Source organism: Entelurus aequoreus, linkage group LG19, assembly GCF_033978785.1.
Source record: "Entelurus aequoreus isolate RoL-2023_Sb linkage group LG19, RoL_Eaeq_v1.1, whole genome shotgun sequence".
Lineage (NCBI taxonomy): Eukaryota > Metazoa > Chordata > Actinopteri > Syngnathiformes > Syngnathidae > Entelurus > Entelurus aequoreus.
In genome coordinates, this window is record NC_084749.1 from 34,189,434 (window position 1) to 34,210,944 (window position 21,511).

The 21,511-nt window shown below is 38.1% G+C and overlaps 2 protein-coding genes across 5 annotated transcripts in view; one reads left to right on the forward strand and one right to left on the reverse strand.

Moving 5' to 3' along the window:
• LOC133635310 (BRISC and BRCA1-A complex member 1-like) overlaps positions 1-21,511 on the forward strand; it is a 107,583-nt gene that overhangs the window by 68,543 nt on the left and 17,529 nt on the right. For all 3 annotated transcript variants that reach the window (XM_062028380.1, XM_062028382.1, XM_062028383.1), the window contains 4 exons: positions 6,774-6,838; positions 9,023-9,139; positions 9,249-9,373; positions 14,902-16,064. The gene's annotated coding sequence lies outside the window, so the exon portion shown is untranslated. The remainder of the gene's footprint in view (positions 1-6,773; positions 6,839-9,022; positions 9,140-9,248; positions 9,374-14,901; positions 16,065-21,511) is intronic.
• LOC133635307 (harmonin-binding protein USHBP1-like) lies at positions 556-20,293 on the reverse strand. Of its 2 annotated transcripts, XM_062028376.1 has the most exons (14): positions 20,225-20,293; positions 15,952-16,136; positions 15,694-15,827; positions 15,449-15,612; positions 15,165-15,326; positions 14,870-15,096; positions 12,366-12,506; positions 12,213-12,301; positions 11,997-12,123; positions 11,680-11,899; positions 9,230-9,388; positions 5,803-5,900; positions 5,009-5,122; positions 556-872 (listed from the first exon to the last, which is right to left on the reverse strand). In XM_062028376.1, the coding sequence occupies exons 1-14, from the start codon at positions 20,228-20,230 to the stop codon at positions 719-721; spliced, it is 1,980 nt and encodes a 659-aa protein (XP_061884360.1). In that variant the 5' UTR covers positions 20,231-20,293; the 3' UTR covers positions 556-718. The 2 variants fall into 2 exon arrangements, with proteins under 2 accessions (XP_061884360.1, XP_061884361.1); XM_062028377.1 differs by lacking the exon at positions 20,225-20,293 and having other exon boundaries at positions 15,694-15,780; positions 15,952-16,072.

A 21,511-nucleotide genomic window follows, 5' to 3' on the forward strand; every position in this document is an offset into this window, starting at 1 on the left:
GCGTTCGGGTGGCATCCCAACCAGATGCCCGAACCACCTCACCTGGCTCCTCTCGATGTGGAGCAGCAGTGACTCATTTCGGCCGCTTGTACCTGTGATCTTGTCCTTTGGGTCATAACCCAAAGCTCATAACCATAGGTGAGGATTGGAACGTAGATCGACCGGTAAATTGAGAGCTTTGCCTTCCGGCTCAGCTCCTTCTTCACCACAACGGATCGATACAGCGTCTGCATTACTGAAGACGCCGCACCGATCCGCCTGTCGATCTCACGATCCACTCTGCCCTCACTCGTGAACAAGACTCTGAGGTGCTTGAACTCCTCCACTCGGGGCAGGGTCTCCTCCCCAACCCGAGATGGCCTTCCACCCTTTTCCGGGTGAGAACCATGGACTCGGATTTGGAGGTGCTGATTCTCATCCCAGTCGCTTCACACTCAGCTGCGAACCGATCCAGTGAGAGCTGAAGATCACTGAAGATATCGGACCAAAAAAAACCTGCATTTTTTATGTAATTTAATTGACCTGATCCTTTAACATGAACAGAGCAGAGTTCTGTGTGGCACTATTTGTGTCATTGGTCCTTTGCTGCACACTCACAATTCGGGGCATGTTGAGTTCAACATTCTCAGTGTGACACTTAAGACCTCAAAATGTAAAGTGTAAATATGGAAGTGAAGTGCATGCGTGGAGACACAGCCATGCAGTTGTTCCTGAGGCATCACAGTACGGTCTCTTCCCTCTTCCAGTCTGAATCTTCTCCAGATCCTCTCTGGATGTGCTGACTCTCCATCATGGCTGCCATCTTCTGCTCCAGCTTCCACATTTGCTCCCGGTACTTCCTGCGAATGTGTCTGTAAGAGCTCAGGGCCTTACTGAAATGCAGAACATCCAATCAAATTCAGTTTTACACATCATTTATGAAAATCATATGTGTATTTGGCTTATTTTTTGTTCGAGTATTAACACATATTCTTACACCCTATTTATAAAATAAATATTGAATTTCTCTCACTCTTTTGCTCCACTTCTGCGAAAAAGGGGCTCAAACAGGCGCTTTTGATGTTTCGGATTTTCATGACGAAAAATGTTTTTCCCCAACTGTCTTTTTAATTTAATTTGTTCCGCTGCTAGCTAGTGGAGCAAAAATACAGTATGGGCCTGTTCTACTAAGATCCAAATACCACCCACGAAACAGCGTGGGCAAACTATGAAATTGCGTGTACTACTAATGGGCATGTTGCGTGTGATTTACTAACACTGTGTGTACAATTGATTACAGGTGCAAACCCATCCATCCATCCATTTTCTAGCGCTTGTGCTTCTCCTTTTTAACTGAGCTTTTTGCGTGTATAATGCGGCTGTCAACATGGAGACACTCATTTACTGCACATTCATGAAGCCGGCAATAACTGCGAGTGTGTGCCGGAATGTTTCAGACTCAAGAAAATGCGTATTTCAAGAAGTTTTTTTTTTACAGGAAAAAACAAACATCATTAAATAAATAAACGTCAGCAGACCCCGCATCAATTTAATTAGTTTTCATCAGCCCTTTATGTCATTGAGCAACTATAAAAGTATATTGCTGAATAGACAATATGTCCCATTTAGTTTTTTGACAGTGCATACAATATATGTTGACAAGCATACGTAGGACAGAGGTGCAGCGCGATCGCCTCCTTTCTCAGCCATTTCTGTTCAACTGCCAGTTTGCATGTCCTTTCCAGATGTACTAAACATAGACGCAGAACAATTTCATTCTTGATAGATCACACTGAATGTGCTATATAATTATATTTGCCACCCAGTATCGTGGCCGTTCTGATGATCAGCATATATTCCGCATATCCATGAAGACAGACATGCTAAATGGATTGCGTGCCTTATTTTGCTCACGGAAGAGACGCAATCCTCTGCGCACAAGTTTAGTAGATCAGCTTTGCGTGTGCTATCAAGTTTGTGTATACATCACTTCACAAAGGACAGGGGGGGGGGGAAAGGCTTTTTTACCTTCTTAAAAAAATATCTATCTATCCGTCAGTCTGATACAATTGTGGGAGTGGCAAGTTTGATTTTTTTTTTTTTCAGTGAATAGGCAAACCTAGCATGATGTTGCTGTTAAAATATGGAAGATTGTAGCAGTTGCCAATGTGGTGGTTTGAGAAAAACACATTACTTTTTCAAGCACATTTTTTTGTTCGACTGCTAACATAAAATGCTCCAATCAGGAAGTGCTAATTGGCGCCGGAACATTTTATAAACCACACCCCCACCTGAGGTCCACTGGGTGTTGTTGTTTTTTTTTGTGTTTTTTTTTGTACCTTTATTTACCCAGGAAAGGTCCCATTGAGATCAGGAATCTCTTTTTCAAGGGAGTCCTACACTTGGACAATGTATACCACAATGTTAGCGTTTTAGCTCTCCTAGCTATGCTAGTGTACTCTTTTATGTTTCGTTGTTGTACTGTATGAGATAAATCGTTGGACATGTGCAACATTACTGTAAACAGTGGATGATCGCCTATATTCGGATTTCTTATTGAACTTTTACTTTTTTTGTGGGAAAACCTGCCCATTCATGCTTTTTTCTCTCAAATAAGCCTTTTTTTTCTTCAGAAAACCCATCTCATTTGCGCTAAGTCTGTAATAATGTATACGGTCAATATCGTATAAGTATATATACATATATATACTGTATATATATTTTTTAACACCTTCAATAAAAGACAGGTTTTTGGAATAGTGTAACAAAATAAACCTATTTTTTAAATCATGGTTTTAATGTCAGTTAGACCATATTTCAGTCATCATATTTTATTTTTATTATTCATATTTATTAGCAATACATATGGTTCAATACTCAGGTGGTCTGGATGGAAAATGATTAGTCCTGGCAAAGATTAATAATCTTAATCTAATTAATCAAGATTTTTCATTTAGATCAGGGGTCACCAACCTTTTTGAAAGCAAGAGCTACTTCTTGGGTAGTGATTAATGCGAAGGGCTACCAGTTTGATACACACTTAAATAAATTGCCAGAAATAGCCAATTTGCTCAATTTACCTTTAACTCTATGTTATTATTAATAATTAATGATATTTACACTTAATTGAACGGTTTAAAAGAGGAGAAAACACGAAAAAAAATGACAATTACATTTTGAAATATAGTTTATCTTCAATTTCGACTCTTTAAAATTCAAAATTCAACCGAAAAAAAACGAGAAAAACTAGCAAATTCGAATCTTTTTGAAAAAATTAAAAAAATAATTTATGGAACATCATTAGTAATTTTTCCTGATTAAGATTAATTTTAGAATTTTGATGACATGTTTTAAATAGGTTAAAATCCAATCTGCACTTTGTTAGAATATATAACAAATTGGACCAAGCTATATTTCTAACAAAGACAAATCATTATTTCTTTTAGATTTTCCAGAACAAAAATTTTAAAAGAAATTCAAAAGACTTTGAAATAAAATTCAAATTTGATTCTACAGATTTTCTAGATTTTCCAGAATAATTTTTTTGAATTTTAATCATAATAAATTTGAAGAAATATTTCACAAATATTCTTCGTCGAGAATTAAATTAAAATTAATGTATTATTCTTTACAATAAAAATTTTTTTTTTACTTGAACATTGATTTAAATTGTCAGGAAAGAAGAGGAAGGAATTTAAAAGGTAAAAATGTATATGTGTTTAAAAATCCTAAAATCATTTTTAAGGTTGTATTTTTTCTCTAAAATTGTTTTTCTGAAAGTTATAAGAAGCAAAGTAAAAAAAAATTAATGCATTTATTCAAACGAGTGAAGACCAAGTCTTTAAAATATTTTCTTGGATTTTCAAATTCTATTTGAGTTTTGTCTCTCTTAGAATTAAAAATGTCGGGCAAAGCGAGACCAGCTTGCTAGTAAATAAATACCATTTAAAAAATAGAGGCAGCTCACTGGTAAGTGCTGCTATTTGAGCTATTTTTAGAACAGGCCAGCGGGCTACTCATCTGGTCCTTACGGGCTACCTGGTGCCCGCGGGCACCGCGTTGGTGACCCCTGATTTAGATCAATCATATTTAGTCACAGATTATTACATTTTTAAAAAACAGCAATATTTGAACACAAATACAATTTTATTGAATGTTTAAATTACATTTTTTAAAATACTTTACTTGAATGTATGTCATTTATTTGCTCAAAACTTGGTAACAGTTTTATCTAAAGTCCAGCATACACACCAGTGGGAGTCTCCTCACTCATCTTTGCACTGACGCATGCATTGACCTGATCACTGACCGCCTTTCAGGATACCATTTGTGGTTAAGGTAAAGGAGCATGTCCGCTCAAAATAAATTGCGTGATTAATCTGCGCGTTTACTTGATTAATGCAATAGTTTTTTGTGGTTAGTCGCATGCATTAACACGGTTTTTTTTGACAGACCTGATGAATACGCTATAAAGTACATTGCGCAATGACGATTGCATAGGTATTAAATTGCGGCGCCCTGTGTGGCTGTGGTAACGCTCGCTATTGACTTTCAACTTTATTGCCATCTGGCCTCAAAGTGTGCAGCGAGAGCGTGTGGTCATGTCATTACTGGTATTACATCAGGAACGCAGTGTGGATTATATATTGGAGAAACACATGAATCATGTCGGAGGTGGCGGTTATCGCGGCAACCTGACAATCAGGCTAAACTGTAGCGTTACTGATGCCATGTTTTCCTATCGGTCATCTTTTGTTAACATTCATTAGTGGTGATTACTTAGACATTTTACAACTTAAAATGTGTTTGATAAGCATGTGAGACATTATAGAGCTATATTTGTGTTGTTGCTGTTATTATATAGCTGTAATAATAGCGAGGGGAAATAAAGTGCACAATAGTGCTTCAAGGGACCACACTGGGCGTGGAAAAACACAGTTTATTAGCATTAAAGCTATAGCCACACGAAAAGGCTTACCAAAAGCATAAAGACTAGATTTGAAACATTGATTGTTGGTTTGTTTTTTACCTGTGAGCTTGTGTGAGCCTTGCAACATGCTCATCATTGTCTCTCCTGTTGGAGGCACTGTCTGTGAGGGTCGGGTCATAAACTAAAGCCAGTCTCTTCTTCAGGGCTTGCTCCCTAAAACAAAATCGTACGAGAACCAGATGAATGTAGAATTTGGAACTCTTAAAGATGCTGTTTGCAATTTCCTCATTGTAACATACTTCAAAGCAAAACATATAACAAGAACAACAATGGCTAGGTTATGGTATGTTACCATTAGTGGTTTAACAGAACACATTTGTTTGAAAAGTGTCTATATTTTTTTTACAATTACAAAGCTTATGTAATACAATTTTTACTGGCCCGAATAAAATAATTGGTGTTTACGGGGGTCACTCACCCGGTCTCGCCAACTCGTACGTGTATAAAGCGTGTGCACACATACAAAAGCAGTCCAAGAGAAGCAACGAACCAGTCATGTTGTTGTTATGATAGAATATACATTTAAGTTGCTATTATTGGCTAACACCTAAAGCTAATGCGCGTGCATGTGTTTCGTACGAGAAGACGTAAGAGGGTGGGATATACTGTGTAAAATACATTTGGTTGGTGCCCTCTAGGCATCTGTGTAAATGTTGCAAACAGCCCATTTAAGTCCTTTCAAAAGGAAGAGTTTGATGCCTTGAGGTCAGACCCAAATGCATCTTCAACCAAAACAAACAAACAAAACAAGGCCTGAGGAACAATTTCAAAAGACTGCCAGGTGTGACGGATTGTGGATGTGTGTGAGAATTTATGATTAACAATCATCTCACCTCTGAAGGACTGCCTGCATCTCTTTTAAAATGGGCCTGGTCTTGAGGCCAGTCACGTCACCATCGCTACATAGTTTAGCAGCATTGTCACACAGCCTCTGGAACATTCACATGCAAACACAAATATTGTGTATGTTTGACATTCAGTTATCACTGTGGTATGTTAGCAAGATTACCAAAAATATATTTGTGAATTGCACACTGACAATGGATTAATTTCATAATCATGAAATCAAGGTAAAACAAGGTAACACAAGACATGAATGATCTGAGTGTGGATAAGGATAGGAGATATATATGATATACTGTATAAACTCCAGCAGCGGTGGCAAAAGTGCATACCTGTAGAAACAAAATGAAATAGGCACACTGTAAAGAGAAAAAGCTGAAAAGTTTGATATGAATAAGTAATCCTATCACAAAGTTTTGTTTTTAAAGGGGAACTGCACTTTTTTTTTTAAAATTCTGCTTATCATTCACTATCAGTATGTAATACAAGAACACATCTGTTTTTATTTTTTAATACATTCCAACTAGTTAATACATGCCATCAAAAGTCTGCTTAAAATGGAGCCAATGGGAGTGGCTCTATTCTGCCTGTAAATCACATAAAAAAAGATCCAAACACTTCCATTATGTTTTTATATACATGCTGTAAGTATGTACAGTATGTACTGTAGTAACATACACATTAACATGTAATATTCATATATTTTGCTAATTTCAAGCATTTAAGCATTAATTTCACAAACGCATCACATTTGCTTTTTCCTTCGACAACATCAACAATTATTACTCACTGCAGACTTCATGAGAGCCACAAACATAATAAAACATCACTTACTGTACAAAGCCTGCTCTCACTGGGATGCCGACTGATGGGATGTTGATATAGTCCCGTTTAGATGAAGAATGACTCCTTATCCTCGCGAAGAAAAAAAAGGCATATAACTAAGCATCTTTCATTTCAGGCTCTAAATTGGATGCCTAAGTTGACCAACTTGTCGGATGATGTCCTCATCCTTCTACTATCAAGGTGAGAGGCCTTATTTATGATCCACAATAAACTTTCACCAGCTCTGAGGCGAGAAAGCAGCTCACCAGCTCATGCATCAATAGAGCAGCAACAAGCTAGTTAGCTTTCTGTGACAATGCGCCACTAAAAATAGTTTAGCGCTTATATTAACAATATCACTAATATTTAGTTACGATGTGTAAATGGAGTATTTTTGGCACTTTTGGGATGGTTATTTAGACATTGACTCCATTGTAAGCTAACTTTTGTTTTCATTTATTTACGAGTTAGACAGATGTCATTAAAAAAATTACACGTCTTCTTGTCTCCCATAGTGATTGTGAATGTTCGGAAAAATTCCAAAAAAGGGCAGTTCCACTTTAAATATGTATCCCTACAAATTCATGTCTCAGCCTTTGCGACCCTCCTAATTAACACATTTTTGATCACTTTTGTTTATTTGTGAAAACACCCTCCAATTTAAAAAATGTTCTCGTTTTTAAAAAAAAAAAATTTATTTATATATCTCATTCGCCCTAAATCGGTAATGTTTTTAATGAATATGTGATAAAAAAAGAATAAAATGCCAGCATAATACTTAACCACATACATCGTACACATGTTGTGTGAGGTTTCAATGGCTGAGCGCTTTTGTTTTTACTTTACACTTCCTGCTGGTGGCGCCACATCCATGGGAAAGGACCATTAGACGCTGGGCGTTTCTAATTCCCTTGTGTGGTTGTTTTTGGTGTGGATTTTTATGATCCGAAAGTTGTATTTACGCCCTACGATGCCACCCAAACGCCCTGCAGCTACTCACGATTTAAATGGCATCAATGAAGAGATATGAGGAGTGTTATTGTATACCTGAGTATAAATGTAACGATAAACGGTAATAATGGTAACCACGGTAAAAATTTAAATGATTGAAAACCGTGACAGAAAACTGCACTTTGATAAACGCACGGACCTAAATGCTAACATGAAAACAAGAGACATTAACTTCTTCCCCTATTAAGAAACAACATACACTAACCCAATATAAATGTATATAAGCACATTACTGTCTGAGCAACTAAGCTATTCAATTGTGCACATTAAACCTACAAGTTGTACTCTTTTGAAACCGAGTGATCGTTCTATACTCAGAGGAATTTGAGACAAAGGTGTTTTTACGTAGGACACTACAAGGCCCGCCAGAAATAATAAATAATAATAATACATTTTATTTGTTATGCATTTTTCATTTAAATAAACCTTTAAGTGCTTCAGTACAAACCATTTTTTTAAAACAATACAAGCTTAGCCATTAAAACAAATCAATTACTAAAACATTATCAGTGAAGCAGAAGAAGCACAAAACATGCAAAATAGTGGTTTGTCGATTTATTTTTGTAATTTAAAAAAATACCTTTGTCAGGAGATTTCAGTGTGTGTATAAGTGCTTTTCTGAGCAATACCGTGGTAATAATGATAACCGTGATAATTTTGGTCACGATAAACGTGGTATGACATTTTCATATCGTTACATTCCTATAGCTGAGTCTATATAATTATTACAACGATGAATTTTTCTGCCCGTAACTTCAAATATGCGGACATAGTTTCCCCACTGCCGTTGCAATAAAGCGCACATGAGACCGTTGGTGTGTGAGTGCAGTTATCTGTGTGGCGGTGAATAGCAGAAAGTTTTTATTTTTAATAATACACACATGTTAAAAGTGCAATTTCAATGTGCATATGTGACAAAAAAAGAATGAAAGTTATGGCAAGTAATACAATTGCTATTTTCCTTAAAATAGGCATTGATTAATCAAACAAACTAATAGATAGATTACTCGATTACTGAAATAATCGATAACTGTAGTCCGAATATATACTGTTTTTATCTCAACTATCTCAGAGTGGTGTCCCACATCTTTTTTTTTTTTTTTAGTAGAAAGCCCTCGGTGGAATAATCGGACCGACCGGAAGTGAAATGGAAATAAAAGAGTAACGCCCCAGTTCTATAAGTTCTTCCACACCGAATTAATCTGAACATGTCTTTATAGACCTTGTTTGGTGGAACAGAAAAGGGTATTTCCTAAACTGAAACATAATTGTCCAAACGGTCTTGCTAAAATGAAGACTTCCAATGAAGGACTGACTGAGATTAGAAACAATGTCCTTTGAAAGCGTTAAAGGTGTGTGAAATCTGTGCTGCAGCCTCCTCAGCCCAGCAGAGGACCTTCTTTGACCAAAATATCCCTCTTGGCCTGGAGGGATTCTGCTTTGGTAGATGGATGTATGATTTCCCATGTGGGACAGCCAGATTTGAATCGGGTTTGTCACAAAAGACCAACGTCCTGTTCCCTCTTGTACACTTCACCTTGACTTTGTATCACAAGAAAATGAAAAGTCAACGTGTGCTACCTGTTGTTCCGTCTTACAGTCCTCCAGCTCATCTCGCAGGCTTTCTGGAATACACGCTCCAGATGCTTCTTGGGTCTTTTGGGCCACTAGACTCCATTCCAGACACCTCAACTCTTTCTCCTTCAGACGGATGAGGGCACGCAGGTCTGACATCTCCTCCTAAAAAAAAAAAGCAGAGTAGGCTTAAGTAGACTTTTTTCAAGTGCCCGTTATGTTTAAAAACATAATTCCATATGCCGTATTGACTGGATGAAAGACAACCTTAAATAGAAGATGGGTTTTTGGAACAGAATAACAAAAATAACCTTTTCTGACCTTAAGGTCCGGGACCCACTCAAATGTTAACACTGAATTAGTAACCTTACTCTTGATTTTAATCATATTCAATAATATATTTATAAATCAATCAATCAACGTTTACTTATATAGCCCTTATTCACAAGTGTCTCAAAGGGCTGCACAAGCCACAACATCATCCTCGGCTCAGATCCCACATCAGGGCAAACCCCCCTCCCCTTTGGTGACCGGTGCAATGGATGCCGAGTGGATACGGTTAATAACGGGAGACTAACTTCATATTTCTTACCTATGTGTTTGGTTCAGTTGTCTGGTGTTCTGGATCAAAAATAGTTCTTTTAATTTTTAACTCTGATTGATTACACTTGAATTTGGATTAATAAAAGTTAAAGTTAAAGTACCAATGATTGTCACACGCACACTAGGTGTGGCGAAGTTGTTCTCTGCATTTGACCCATCACCCTTGATCACCCCCTGGGAGGTGAGGACAGCAGTGAGCAGCAGCGGTGGCCGAGCCCGGGAATCATTTTTAGTGATTTAACCCCCAATTCCAACCCTTGATGCTGAGTATTATTCACAGGTTATTACTAGCTTCCATAATTGAAATTAACCTACAAAAAGACTCCAATATATAGACACAAATGCAATGTTATTGTCAGAATGTCATACAGCAGTGCTTCTCAATAATTTTTTGTTATGCCCTTCTCGGGGACATATTTTTTTTCAGTTTCACAGCCCTAAAATAATTTACATAAAGTTTGTCATGTGACCGAAGTCAGCGCGGAAAATATGTATACATAAAATAGGGACATGAATGGGCAGTTTATGTGACTTTTTATCTGATGAAACAACATGTTTATACTCATGTCATTATTGATCTACAGTGGTACCTCAACTTAAAGGGGTCATACTATGATTATTTTCTACCTTTAAAATACTTCCTTGTGGTCTACATAGCATGTAATGGTGGTTATTTGGTCAAAATTTTGCATAGATTTGGTTTTACAGACCATCTTCAAGCTGATTTATGACCATTCCTTCTTATTTACGTGCCTCCACTTGGACTGCGTCTTCTCTCCGTCAGCCATGTTGTAATTTTTAACGCTTCCATATGGAGTCTACTGACAGATTTAAGTTAGAACTGTACGCTACTTTATATTAGAAATGGCAACAGTGCAGGATGCATGTGCTTGTACGAACCAGTCTGCCCCACAACAAGAGGATAGAAAAAAAGCAGGAACTTATTGACTACAGCATTGGACTACAATGGCGGAATCGCGCAAAGCAGGTTGGGTAAATTTCTACCATACATGAATATACAGTATCTGCTGACGTAACATTTGGGAAAAACGTCATAATTGGGGAAAATTCCAAATGGTTCGTTGGAGGAAGTATGAAGGAAGGCAAGATTGATATATGATTTATGCCTCCGTGGTTTGATTTGTAATTTTTGGGACTAATGCCGATCCCAAATACAAAAAGAATGGTAACAATAGGTTAGAAAAGTTGTTTTTGCATAATAGGTCCCCCTTAAGAGTTCATCAACTTAAGAGATAAGAGCTGTTTCTGGCCTATTTTTTATGCTTTAAGTTGTAAGCAAAAATGTGTGCTACAAGCATCCCTACCATTAGTTTGTGTAGCGAATGTTACAGTAAACCCCGTAAGGCCTGCCCAACATCCTGGTCTTACTCATTACCAAAACATAAATAATCAAAAACATGATTGAGCGTGTTGTCAACTTGGTAAAGTAAGTCTAGCTTAACACTGCTAGTCTGCACCATACTGGAGCAGAATGAGTAACGCCAGCCAAGAATGTTAAAATAATATCTAAACGGCGGACATTTATCCATGAAAATATGGATACGCTGCTGATGGTGTGTTTGACTGAAGGAGATGATGTAGAAGTCAAGGTAAATGCTGTACATTATATTACATTACTTCATGAAACTACTGTAGTTTGTAGTACATTCTATTGTATTGTTTTTCATACATATTTTTATCTTTTTAAAATGCATGTTACATGATCAAATTGCTGCTTTGGGGAGTCAAGCACTGATTAAATGTATTTCACCTATTTTTAATTGGAAACGTTGACTTGAGATACGAGTGTGTTGGGACTACTGTTTTGGTACTACTGTAAAATCAACTCCTACCCTGGCTGTGGTGATCTCATGGATCACAGACGTCTTATCTCGCTTGATGTTATCTTTAGTCAAGTGTCCCCCTTGCAGCCCAGCGGGGGAGCCAGCGTCCGGGTTCAATTTAACCTCCACTCCTGCACGCGGCTTTGAGAGGCAAATGGCCGCCCGGTCCCTTTTCAGGCGCTCGATTAGCTCATGGAGCGCAACCTTTCGTTCACTGATTTCAGTAGTCCTGGGGTTACAAAAGGTCAACAACAGGATGAAAAATAATTGAATATAATATGAAGACATGTATTATGTATGTGGCAGGGTGCCCTTCACAACATCACCTTTGTGTTGAATGTGTTTCCATCTCCTTGGTGGCCTCTGTTGTAAAGGAGGTGGACAATTCCTCACTTGCCATTTCCCCGCGTTGAGCTGACGGGCTGCCGGGCTGCTGAGTGTCATCGACGGCCTCTGACGACGAGATAAAAACAACAGTTGGGAGTCGGCCAACGACAACCACTCGCGCAATGCGTGTACATTAATAAGTGGTATTCAAACACCTGCTGCGTCGGCCTGCACAGGAACTCTCTGTTGCCTCTGAGCCTCGTAAAGTGCCAGCAGCTCGCCGTATGCCTCTTCACACTCCTCACTGGGACAACACAGCACAATGTCACACGGTGCTATAATGCCGACAACAAGGCTGTTGTGTCTACCAGTATCTGAGAGCCAGGTGCATGGCCGAACAGTCGGCCTCGAGCCTCTTGAATGTAACGCTGATCTGCTCAAACTCTGCCCTCTTTCGCTCCAAAGCAACAGTGAGACGTTCATTCCTGGCTCTCAGCTTCTCAATGTATCTGTAAGACACCAGAGGATTATTCTTCTATAGATACTCCCTATGTGCGTGAACATTCTAATGGCAAAATTATGAATACGCCTCAAGTATTTTTTTATTGACTTAGGTCAGGGGTCCCAAATTAAAATGTACCCCAAATGAGTGTTTTGAGATAAGAGTTGCCTCTCGGCTAATTGTTATGCTTCAAGTCTCAAGCAAAAATTGGAGTTACAAACATCTCCGCCATTAGTTGGCGTAGTAAATGTCACAGTTAACCCCAAAAGATCCACCAAAACATCTGGTCTTACTCGCTAGCATTAGCTTATAGCTAGAGATCGACATAACTTTGTTTTTCCAACTATGGGATTGAAGAAAGCGGGTGTGAAGGACAGTGCTGAGAAGAAGTGGATGATTGTCATTGAATCAAAGAAAGAAGTCATCAAAAACATAGAAACTTCGTGAAACAACTGCTAGTCTGCACCCGCTGAAGCAGAATGGGTAACGCTGGCCAAGATTGGTAAAGTAATGTCTAAACGGCGGACATTAATCATTGAAAATATAAAAAAACGCTGCAGATAGTGTGCAGCTGGAAGGAGATGTAGAATTCCACTCTCCAAGGTACCGGTAAATACTGTAGATCAGTGGTCCCCAACCTTTTTTTGCACCACGGACTGGTTTAATGTAGACATTCTTTTCAGGGACCAGCTTTGGCTTTCCACTTGTGCCAGATAAATACAGCAAAAATAAGTGCATGAAAAATACAACAGGAATTAGTGGGAGCCCTGGGCTTGTTTTTTTGCAATGAGATCTGGGGATTGCACATGGAAATCAGCCTTTGGCTACAATCCGTCACATTTATGTTTTATATGTTCATTAATGTGCATTTTATCATGTCACAAAGTTATAACAAATGGCAACTTCCTATGAGGAGTTTTATTGTACATCTATAAACAAGCTTATTGGTGTGTCTAGTGGGACAGGCGATAGTTAAGTCGGCGAAAATGCAGTCGTTTATAAATGATTTAATATTTCTCTGCGGCCCGGTAGCAAACGCATCACGGATCGATACCAGTCCCCGGATTGGTGGTTGGGGACCACTGCTGTACATTATTATTACATTACTTCAAAAAACTACTGTGGCTCTTTGTAGTACATTATTTTGTATTGTTTTTCATACAGTACAATATTATCTAAAAGTGTTTTTCCCTTGTTAAATGTTAAAACTGTGCTGTTTTGTAGGAGCCAAACACAGATTAAATTGATTTAAATTAATATCAATGGGAGACGTTGATTTGAGATACAAGTGTTTGAAGTTAAGCACTCCGTCACAGAACCAACGAAGCTTGAGGTACTACTATATTCACTTCAGAATCATTTTAACCACGTGACTAAATTTATTAATTACTTCTGACAGAAGTTACAGCCGTGTTTCTCTATTTTTTCCCGTTACGCACCCCCTAGGAAGAAGAGAACATTTCGCCCCCCCAACCTTCCACTCTCTTCCACGACTATAAAATGTATAATTTGTCTATAAAGTTGTTATAAGTACACCTCTGCATATCATTGTATCTTTAACATTAATGTCAATGAAAAAGAAAGAAATATAGATCAACTTACAAAATCAAAAATAACTTTTTAAAATTAACATCAACTTGCCTGAATTTTTTTTTTTAAATCCTAACGCAAAATATTAATTTTTTTTGACCGAAATGAACTATTTTATATACAAAAATTACAACTAAACAAACTTGATGAATAATAATAAATTCAAATTGATCAGCAATATTATCTCAGGAGCACAATATAATAAACAAATTAACCTACAATCAAAAATTAAGAAAACAATTAGTGCTGATTTACAAAAAAAATATGAATAAAGTCAAGATTAATGGCTACAATGAGCACGTTTTGTAGTGCACAGCTTTTCGAATATCATCATGCAGCGCCCCCCGGCATCGCCCCGCCCCCCATCCCACTATTTGCGATGAACTGAGCTATAGTGACTCTGAGCCTTGAAAAGGTCCCGAGTCATTACAAATGTAAAACTGAATGCAATTGTTTTTAGATTTTGACAGTGTTGAGATAATCAGTGATGCTTCAGCTTGTTTGAAAGAAGTTGCTCTTCGTGTTGCCAAATGTGCTTTTTTTTGTATATTTTTTGTGTTAGCACCGTTATTGTAGTTTGTGTCTATTCGGATTCAAGTTTGCCATAATATATTTAACTATAAGCCTCCTAGGATGCGCGAGCCACTAAACTGGAGTTAAGTAGCGGGCCACAAAATATAGGTCTGCGGGCTGCAAATGGCTCACAGGCTGTGAGTTTAAGACCTGTGTCTTATGTAAATATAAACTACTAAATGCAGTAGACTGTTATGGCGTGACAACCTGTTCAGTCGTTCTATCTCAATCTCCGGCAGACCGATGGGGCTTGGACAAGGACTGCCTAAGCTCAGTGGAGAGCCGTCACTTCCTGGAGAAAAAGCTCCTCCCGCTCTGGCTGCTCTTCTGAGTAGCAAAGGAGAACATGGAAAGGAAGAGGAGGCCCCAGCAGTGCTCGACGATCTGTAAGAAGGGGAGCAAATGGCCGACCTCCAGGTCGTCTGGTGACCAACCTGTCGGAGAAAACCAGAAGAAACCAAAGTCAGAAAAAAATGTATATAAAATGCAAAAAAACATCCACCTTGTTCTTCTCATCTTCCACGTTGCTGACGCTGTATGATCTCTGCAACTCTCCCTGCTGGGGAGCGGAGTCCGGATGATCCACCAGTTCCTCCTGAAATGTTTCTTTTGTCACAGCTGAAGGACAAGAAATCCCAAATTCTTTTTCCATCTCCTCCAAAATCTGCAATGAAGGGACCAAATGAGCAAAAAAGGCTGACAAAGACAAGGTGAAGAGATGTCGACCTCTTAGTCACACGTCAGCACATGATCAGCTTGGGATACCTTTTCATAGTTATTGTGTACCTTGTCAGCCTTGGCCCAGCTGTCCTGAGCCGCTCTCAGATGCTCTTTGGGTCTGTCTCGATCTGAGGCTGCAATGGGGGCTGCCCATGACCTTCTATAGTTGATGGAGTCCTCCACTGCAGTCAGAGCCCCCTTGAGTTCTGTCCATATGACACCCCTGCCCCCTACAGGAGGACATTTGTGATTCCTGGCTTTGTGTTAAAGCTCACATCCATCAGAGATTTGGTCCAAATCGTGTCACCAACCTCGACTTGGAAGTGGAGGATTCGATGTGACATAACCAGACGTGTTCCTCTCTGGGACGTGTCTCATCAACCTGTGTGAAAGTAGGTCTGGAAAAAGAGGACTGGGTGGTCTTGGTCTCAAATTACCTGGTTCACTGCAAAGTGTGATCATAATTAAGCGTTAATGTGAAATTTGCACGTAAGCTGCTTATTTTGTTTAATTTGTGCAGGTGCGCCATGATATAGAGAGTGCATGTGTGACATCACCACTTACACTACCTTGGTGCCTTCAGGGACCCCATCTTCTTGTTCACTTCAGCGATGATGCTGAGCAGCGTACCTACTTCAGCTTCACACTGAGCCAACTCTGCTGGTGTAGGCTCCACTTCAGGGTAAAGACTCATCAACTCTTTGTCACTTCCTGATCCTGCATCCAGACTATTACATCTGACCAAGCTGAAGTTCTGCAAACCCATTTACCATTTTTTCAGTATTATACTGTATACTGGTCTCGTTCACAATGGACAACTGTTCAAAAGCTATTTTTTCCTATATGCTTGAGTCTTGGTGCCAAAGCAATGGATGCAATTGTGTCTTGCTATACAGTGCCATCCAATGGTCAGATGTGGTAAGTGCAAAAATAACATGCTTAGAAAAACAACTGGTCTTTCAGGTATAAATATGGAGACATCAAGTCACACCTAAGTACAATGTGAAACAAATACTCGGATTTCACAGCATTCAACAGTGTTTTTCACAGTAAAATACTGTATTCAAAATGTACTGAAGTATTACCACTAATGACTGTAAACATTACAATGCACTTATATTTCACAGCAGTTAACTGTTATTTCACAGTAAAATATTGGAATCAAAGTCCTCAGTAATAGTCTTCAGTAATAGCACAACATCTATCCATCCATTTTCTACCGCTTGTCCCTTTTGGGGTTGTGGGGGGTGCTGGAGCCTATCTCAGCTGCATTCTGGCGGAAGGCGGGGTACACCCTGGACAAGTCGCCACCTCATCAAGTGACTGTAAATTCATTGTCTGTTAAAAGGGAACTGCACTTTTTGGCATGTTTCCTATCATTCACAATCCCTATGTAAGACAAGAACATGTATTCTCATTTGTAATGTACGGCAAGAGGTGGCTAACAATGCAACTAATGGGAGTTAGCCTCTGAGTTAATTTGAGATTATAAATCATGTCTCTCACCTGGATGGTAGAAGGTTGTGGCCATAAACCAAAAAGTTGAGACCCAGAGATGGCGAGAAAGAAAGACAAGAAAGAACGCTTGTTTGCGCCCCACCTTTTTTTTTTTTAACCTGCATGAGGATCATGATTATTTCATCCTCTAAATGGGAAGATATGAACATCCCATCAGTCGGCATCCCAGTGAGAGCAGACAATGTACTGTAAGTGATTGTTTTATTATGTGCCGAGTCAGTTTGTATTTCTTGTTTACCACTTAGCAATACTGCTACTTGCTGGTGCTGATCTAAAACTTGTAGGTCAACCTCCGTATATTCAGACTCAAAAATATAAGGTTCTGGATCATCATTTGTCCCAGAGTAATCGTTGTTGGCTCTCATGGTACTGCGCTCTCTCGTAGTTGTTGCATTTTTCTTTGTTTATTGCATTGAACAAAGAGCACACAGTCTACCAAGTCAAATTCCTTGAGTGTTAAACATACTTGGCCAATAAATCTGATTCTGATCTGATTCTCATGAAGTCTGCCATAATTAGTAATTGTTGTTGCTGTTGAAGGAAATACTGAACGTTGTGATGCGTCAGTGGAATTATGGCGACGCCGTTTGCGTACAATGAACAAAATACGTAAATATTATGTTGATGTTAATATGAATATGCCTGTTACTACATTATATATATGAGACGTTGATAGAGGTTTTTGCTTTTTTTTTGAGCGCTTCATAGGCAAAAAAGAGCGACTTGCATTAGCTCCATTATTAGCTGACTTTTGCTAGCATTTATTTACTAGTTAGAATGCATAAAAAAAACTAAAAAAAATCATTCAGTATGTGTGTTTACCTCATATGAGAATTGTGAATGATAGGCAAAAATGAGAGAGGTTAAGGGGTTCCGTGGCCTGTTTTGCACACTCTTCTACTTTAGGTGGCAGTATGCTGTTAAAACAACAATTTTTATTTTAAAATGTTACATCATTTAGTTGTAATTTTATTCTAATAATATAGATAATACTAATAAATGCATTTTTACTCTGACTGGCTTCATATAAATGGAATGGAACTAGAACAAGAAGTAAAATCCAAAACCAGTGAAGTTGGCACATTGTGTAAATCGTTAATAAAAACAAAATACAATGATTTTCAAATCCTTTCAAACTTATATTCAATTGAATACACGGCAAAGACAAGATATTTAATGTTCGAACTGAGAAACGTAATTTATTTATTTTTGGCAAATAATCATTAACTTAGAATTTAATGGCAGGAACACATAGCAAAAAAGTTGGCACAGGGGCATTTTAACCACTGTGTTAGATCACCTTTTCTTTTAACAACACTCATTAAACGTTTGGGAACTGAGGAGATTTATTTTTGAAGCTTTTCAGATGGAATTCTTTCCCAGTCTTGCTTGATCTACAGCTTAAGTTGTTCAACAGTCCAGGGTCTCCGTTGTTGTGTTTTACGCTTAATTATGCGCCACACATTTTCAATGGGTCTGGACTACAGGCAGGCCAGTCTAGTACCCGCACTCTCTTACTATGAAGCCACACTGTTGTAACACGTGTAGAATGTGGCTTGGCATTGTTTTGCTGAAATAAGCAGGGGCGTACATGAAAAAGACGTTGCTTGGATGGCAACATATTGTATGTTGCTTCAAAACCTGTATGTACCTTTCAGCATTAATGGTGTCTTCACAGATGTGTAAGTTACCCATGCCTTGGGCACTAATACACTCCCATACCATCACAGATGCTGGCTTTTTAACTTTGCGCCTATAACAGTCCGGATGGTTATTTTCCTCTTTGGTCCGGAGGACACGACGTCCAGTTTCCAAAAACAATTTGAAATGTGGACTCGTCAGACCACAGAACACTTTCCCACTTTGCATCAGTCCATCTTAGATGAGCTCGGGCCCAGCGAAGCCGGCGGCATTTCTGGGTGTTGTTGATAAATGACTTTTGCTTTACATAGTAATGTTTTGACTTGCACTTACATATGTAGCGACAATCTGTAGTTACTGACAGTGATTTTCTGAAGTGTTCCTGAGCCCATGTGGTGATATCCTTCACACACTGATGTCACTTTTTGATGCAGTACCGCCTGAGGGATCGAATGCCTTAATGTATGTTTTCAGCTTTGCCGCTTACGTGCAGTGATTTCTCCAGATTCTCTGAACCTTTTGATGATATTACGGACCGTAGATGGTGAGATCCCTAAATTCCTTGAAATAGCTCATTGAGAAATGTTGTTCTTAAACTGTTAGACAATTTGCTCACGAAGTGGTGATCCTCGCCCCATCCTTGTTTGTGAATGACTGAGCATTTAATTGAAGCTGCTTTTATACCCAATCATGGCACCTACCTCTTCCCAATTAGCCTGTTCACCTGTGGGATGTTCCAAATAAGTATTTGATGAGCATTCCTCAACTTTCTCAGTCTTTTTTGCCACTTGTGCCAGCTTTTTTGAAACATGTTGCAGGCATCAAATTCCAAATGAGCTAATATTTGCAAATAATAAAGTTTACCAGTTTGAACGTTAAGTATCTTGTCTTTGCAGTCTATTCAATTGAATATAGGTTGAAAAGGATTTGCAAATCATTGTATTCTGTTTTTATTTACGAATTACACAACGTGCCAACTTCACTGGTTTTGGGTTTTGTATTTTACTTCTTGTTCTAGTTCCATTCCATTTATATGAAGCAAGTTAGAGTAAAGATGAATCCATATCAGAAATGTATGTGTATATGTATTATATCAGATACGTTGTACTAATTGGCGCCTATTGTTTTGAGTGGCGGAAAGAGGGGAAATCAAAACATCCTGTGTCCAACTTCCTGCTTTGCAAATATTTGTGCATTAAATGACCCCGTGTTCTGCACGATAAAAGTGCAACCAAATGCTTAAAAATCAGTGGCACTATTCATGCCAAATTGTTCCTATTTGATGAATCTGGGTGACATATTTCTCATTCCACCCAGACAGAAAACAATAGTCACCTATTCCTGTTTTGCATGACTATTCCTAGCATTCACCGGAGGAAATTCTAAGTTATACAATTTTTTTTACCACCACAAACACACATAATATATGTGGAATGTATTCATCAACCCAAGTGAACTCATTTCTCCAGCAAAAATCCTGATGCAATGCTGGTGTAATCTAACTCAGAGACATTCATTCGACTCATTGCACACACATTTAGTCATTCAGTTTACAATATTGCATAAGAAGTATGCCGTGTGCCTCAAGTGTTCATTCATAACGACAGTTTCATAAATATCAGGTGTCAACATAAGCATGACACTTTTGAAAAACAAATAGTGAGACATTGAATCTTGACTTACCTCCATACTTGACCGGCAGGCTTTCTCGTTTAGTTTTACGCTCAATAGAAAGTCTCTGCAGCAACAGGCCACAGTCTGCACGTCTGCCAAACTGTGTTTAGCGTGATGAATGAAGTAAGTGGAAAGTAATCCCCACCCATTCCTCGTCACTTTGTGTCCTTTCCTGTTTTGGACACTTTTAACTTTCCAGTAAAAAGTCTATGTAAAGTCTTATTGCAGACTTATTACAGTTATGAGTTGAATTGAGAAAGTGGCCGGTATTATTGTATACAGTATTTTTGTAGTATTTACATTTATTAATGTGTCATCTGTTATACCAATTTGTTGACCATGTCAAAGCCCTTAGCCTTAGTGTAATATGCATTCACGTTACCATTAGGTACACCTTTACATACTAATGATATCCAGTAAACTGTATACTCTAGGCCAGAGGTGTCCAAACTTTTTCCACTGAGGGCCGCACACGCACACAAAATATATGGATTTTTTTTTTTTTTTTTTAACCTTTAGGGGTCCTGGGGACCATAAAGGGTCTCAGTCATTAAAATGTTAAAAATAAGTCAGATTATTATTTTTTTTAAATTATTTAACGCTTACAGTAAATCTCTATATCAACTTCAAGTTGATATAAAGTAATACAAATTGAAAAAAATGTTTTATGGCTTTTCTGTCAAAAACAACTTGGTTTTTTTATATATAGTAAAACTGAAATATGCAGTATTTAGTCATTAGAGCCCTAAAAGATCAATAATGCAGGACACCATTGATTTTAATTATTTCGTATTTTTGAGTAATCACAGTGAAAAGATAAATAAAAAATCACTAAATATATTTGGAATCCAAACGGTGCCCACTCATAAAGTGATACATTTTCATTAGGTTTTTCTTTTACTTTCAACACTTAAGTTACGAGATCAACTTCAGATATAGCTGTCGATTTTATGCTGGAACTATTATTTTGTTTGTTTTATGCGCTTTTGTCAAAGAAAACTTTGATGTTTTTATATGGCTACTACACAATATATGCAATATTTACCACATAAAACATTTTAAAGTGAGATATTTGAAGTAATTGGAGCCCTGAAAATAATTAATTATAACATGGATTTTTTGTCTTTTTTTTTTTTTTTTGAGCAATGGCAAAAAAAGAAAAATAAAGAAAGACAAAAGAAAAAAAACAGCCTGCATGGCAGCTTTTGTGTCAACATTGCAACTTTTTCTCGTTAGATTTCACCTCATTCCACTTTTTTTAATGTTCTTTTTTATTTTTACAATAGTATTTCCAGA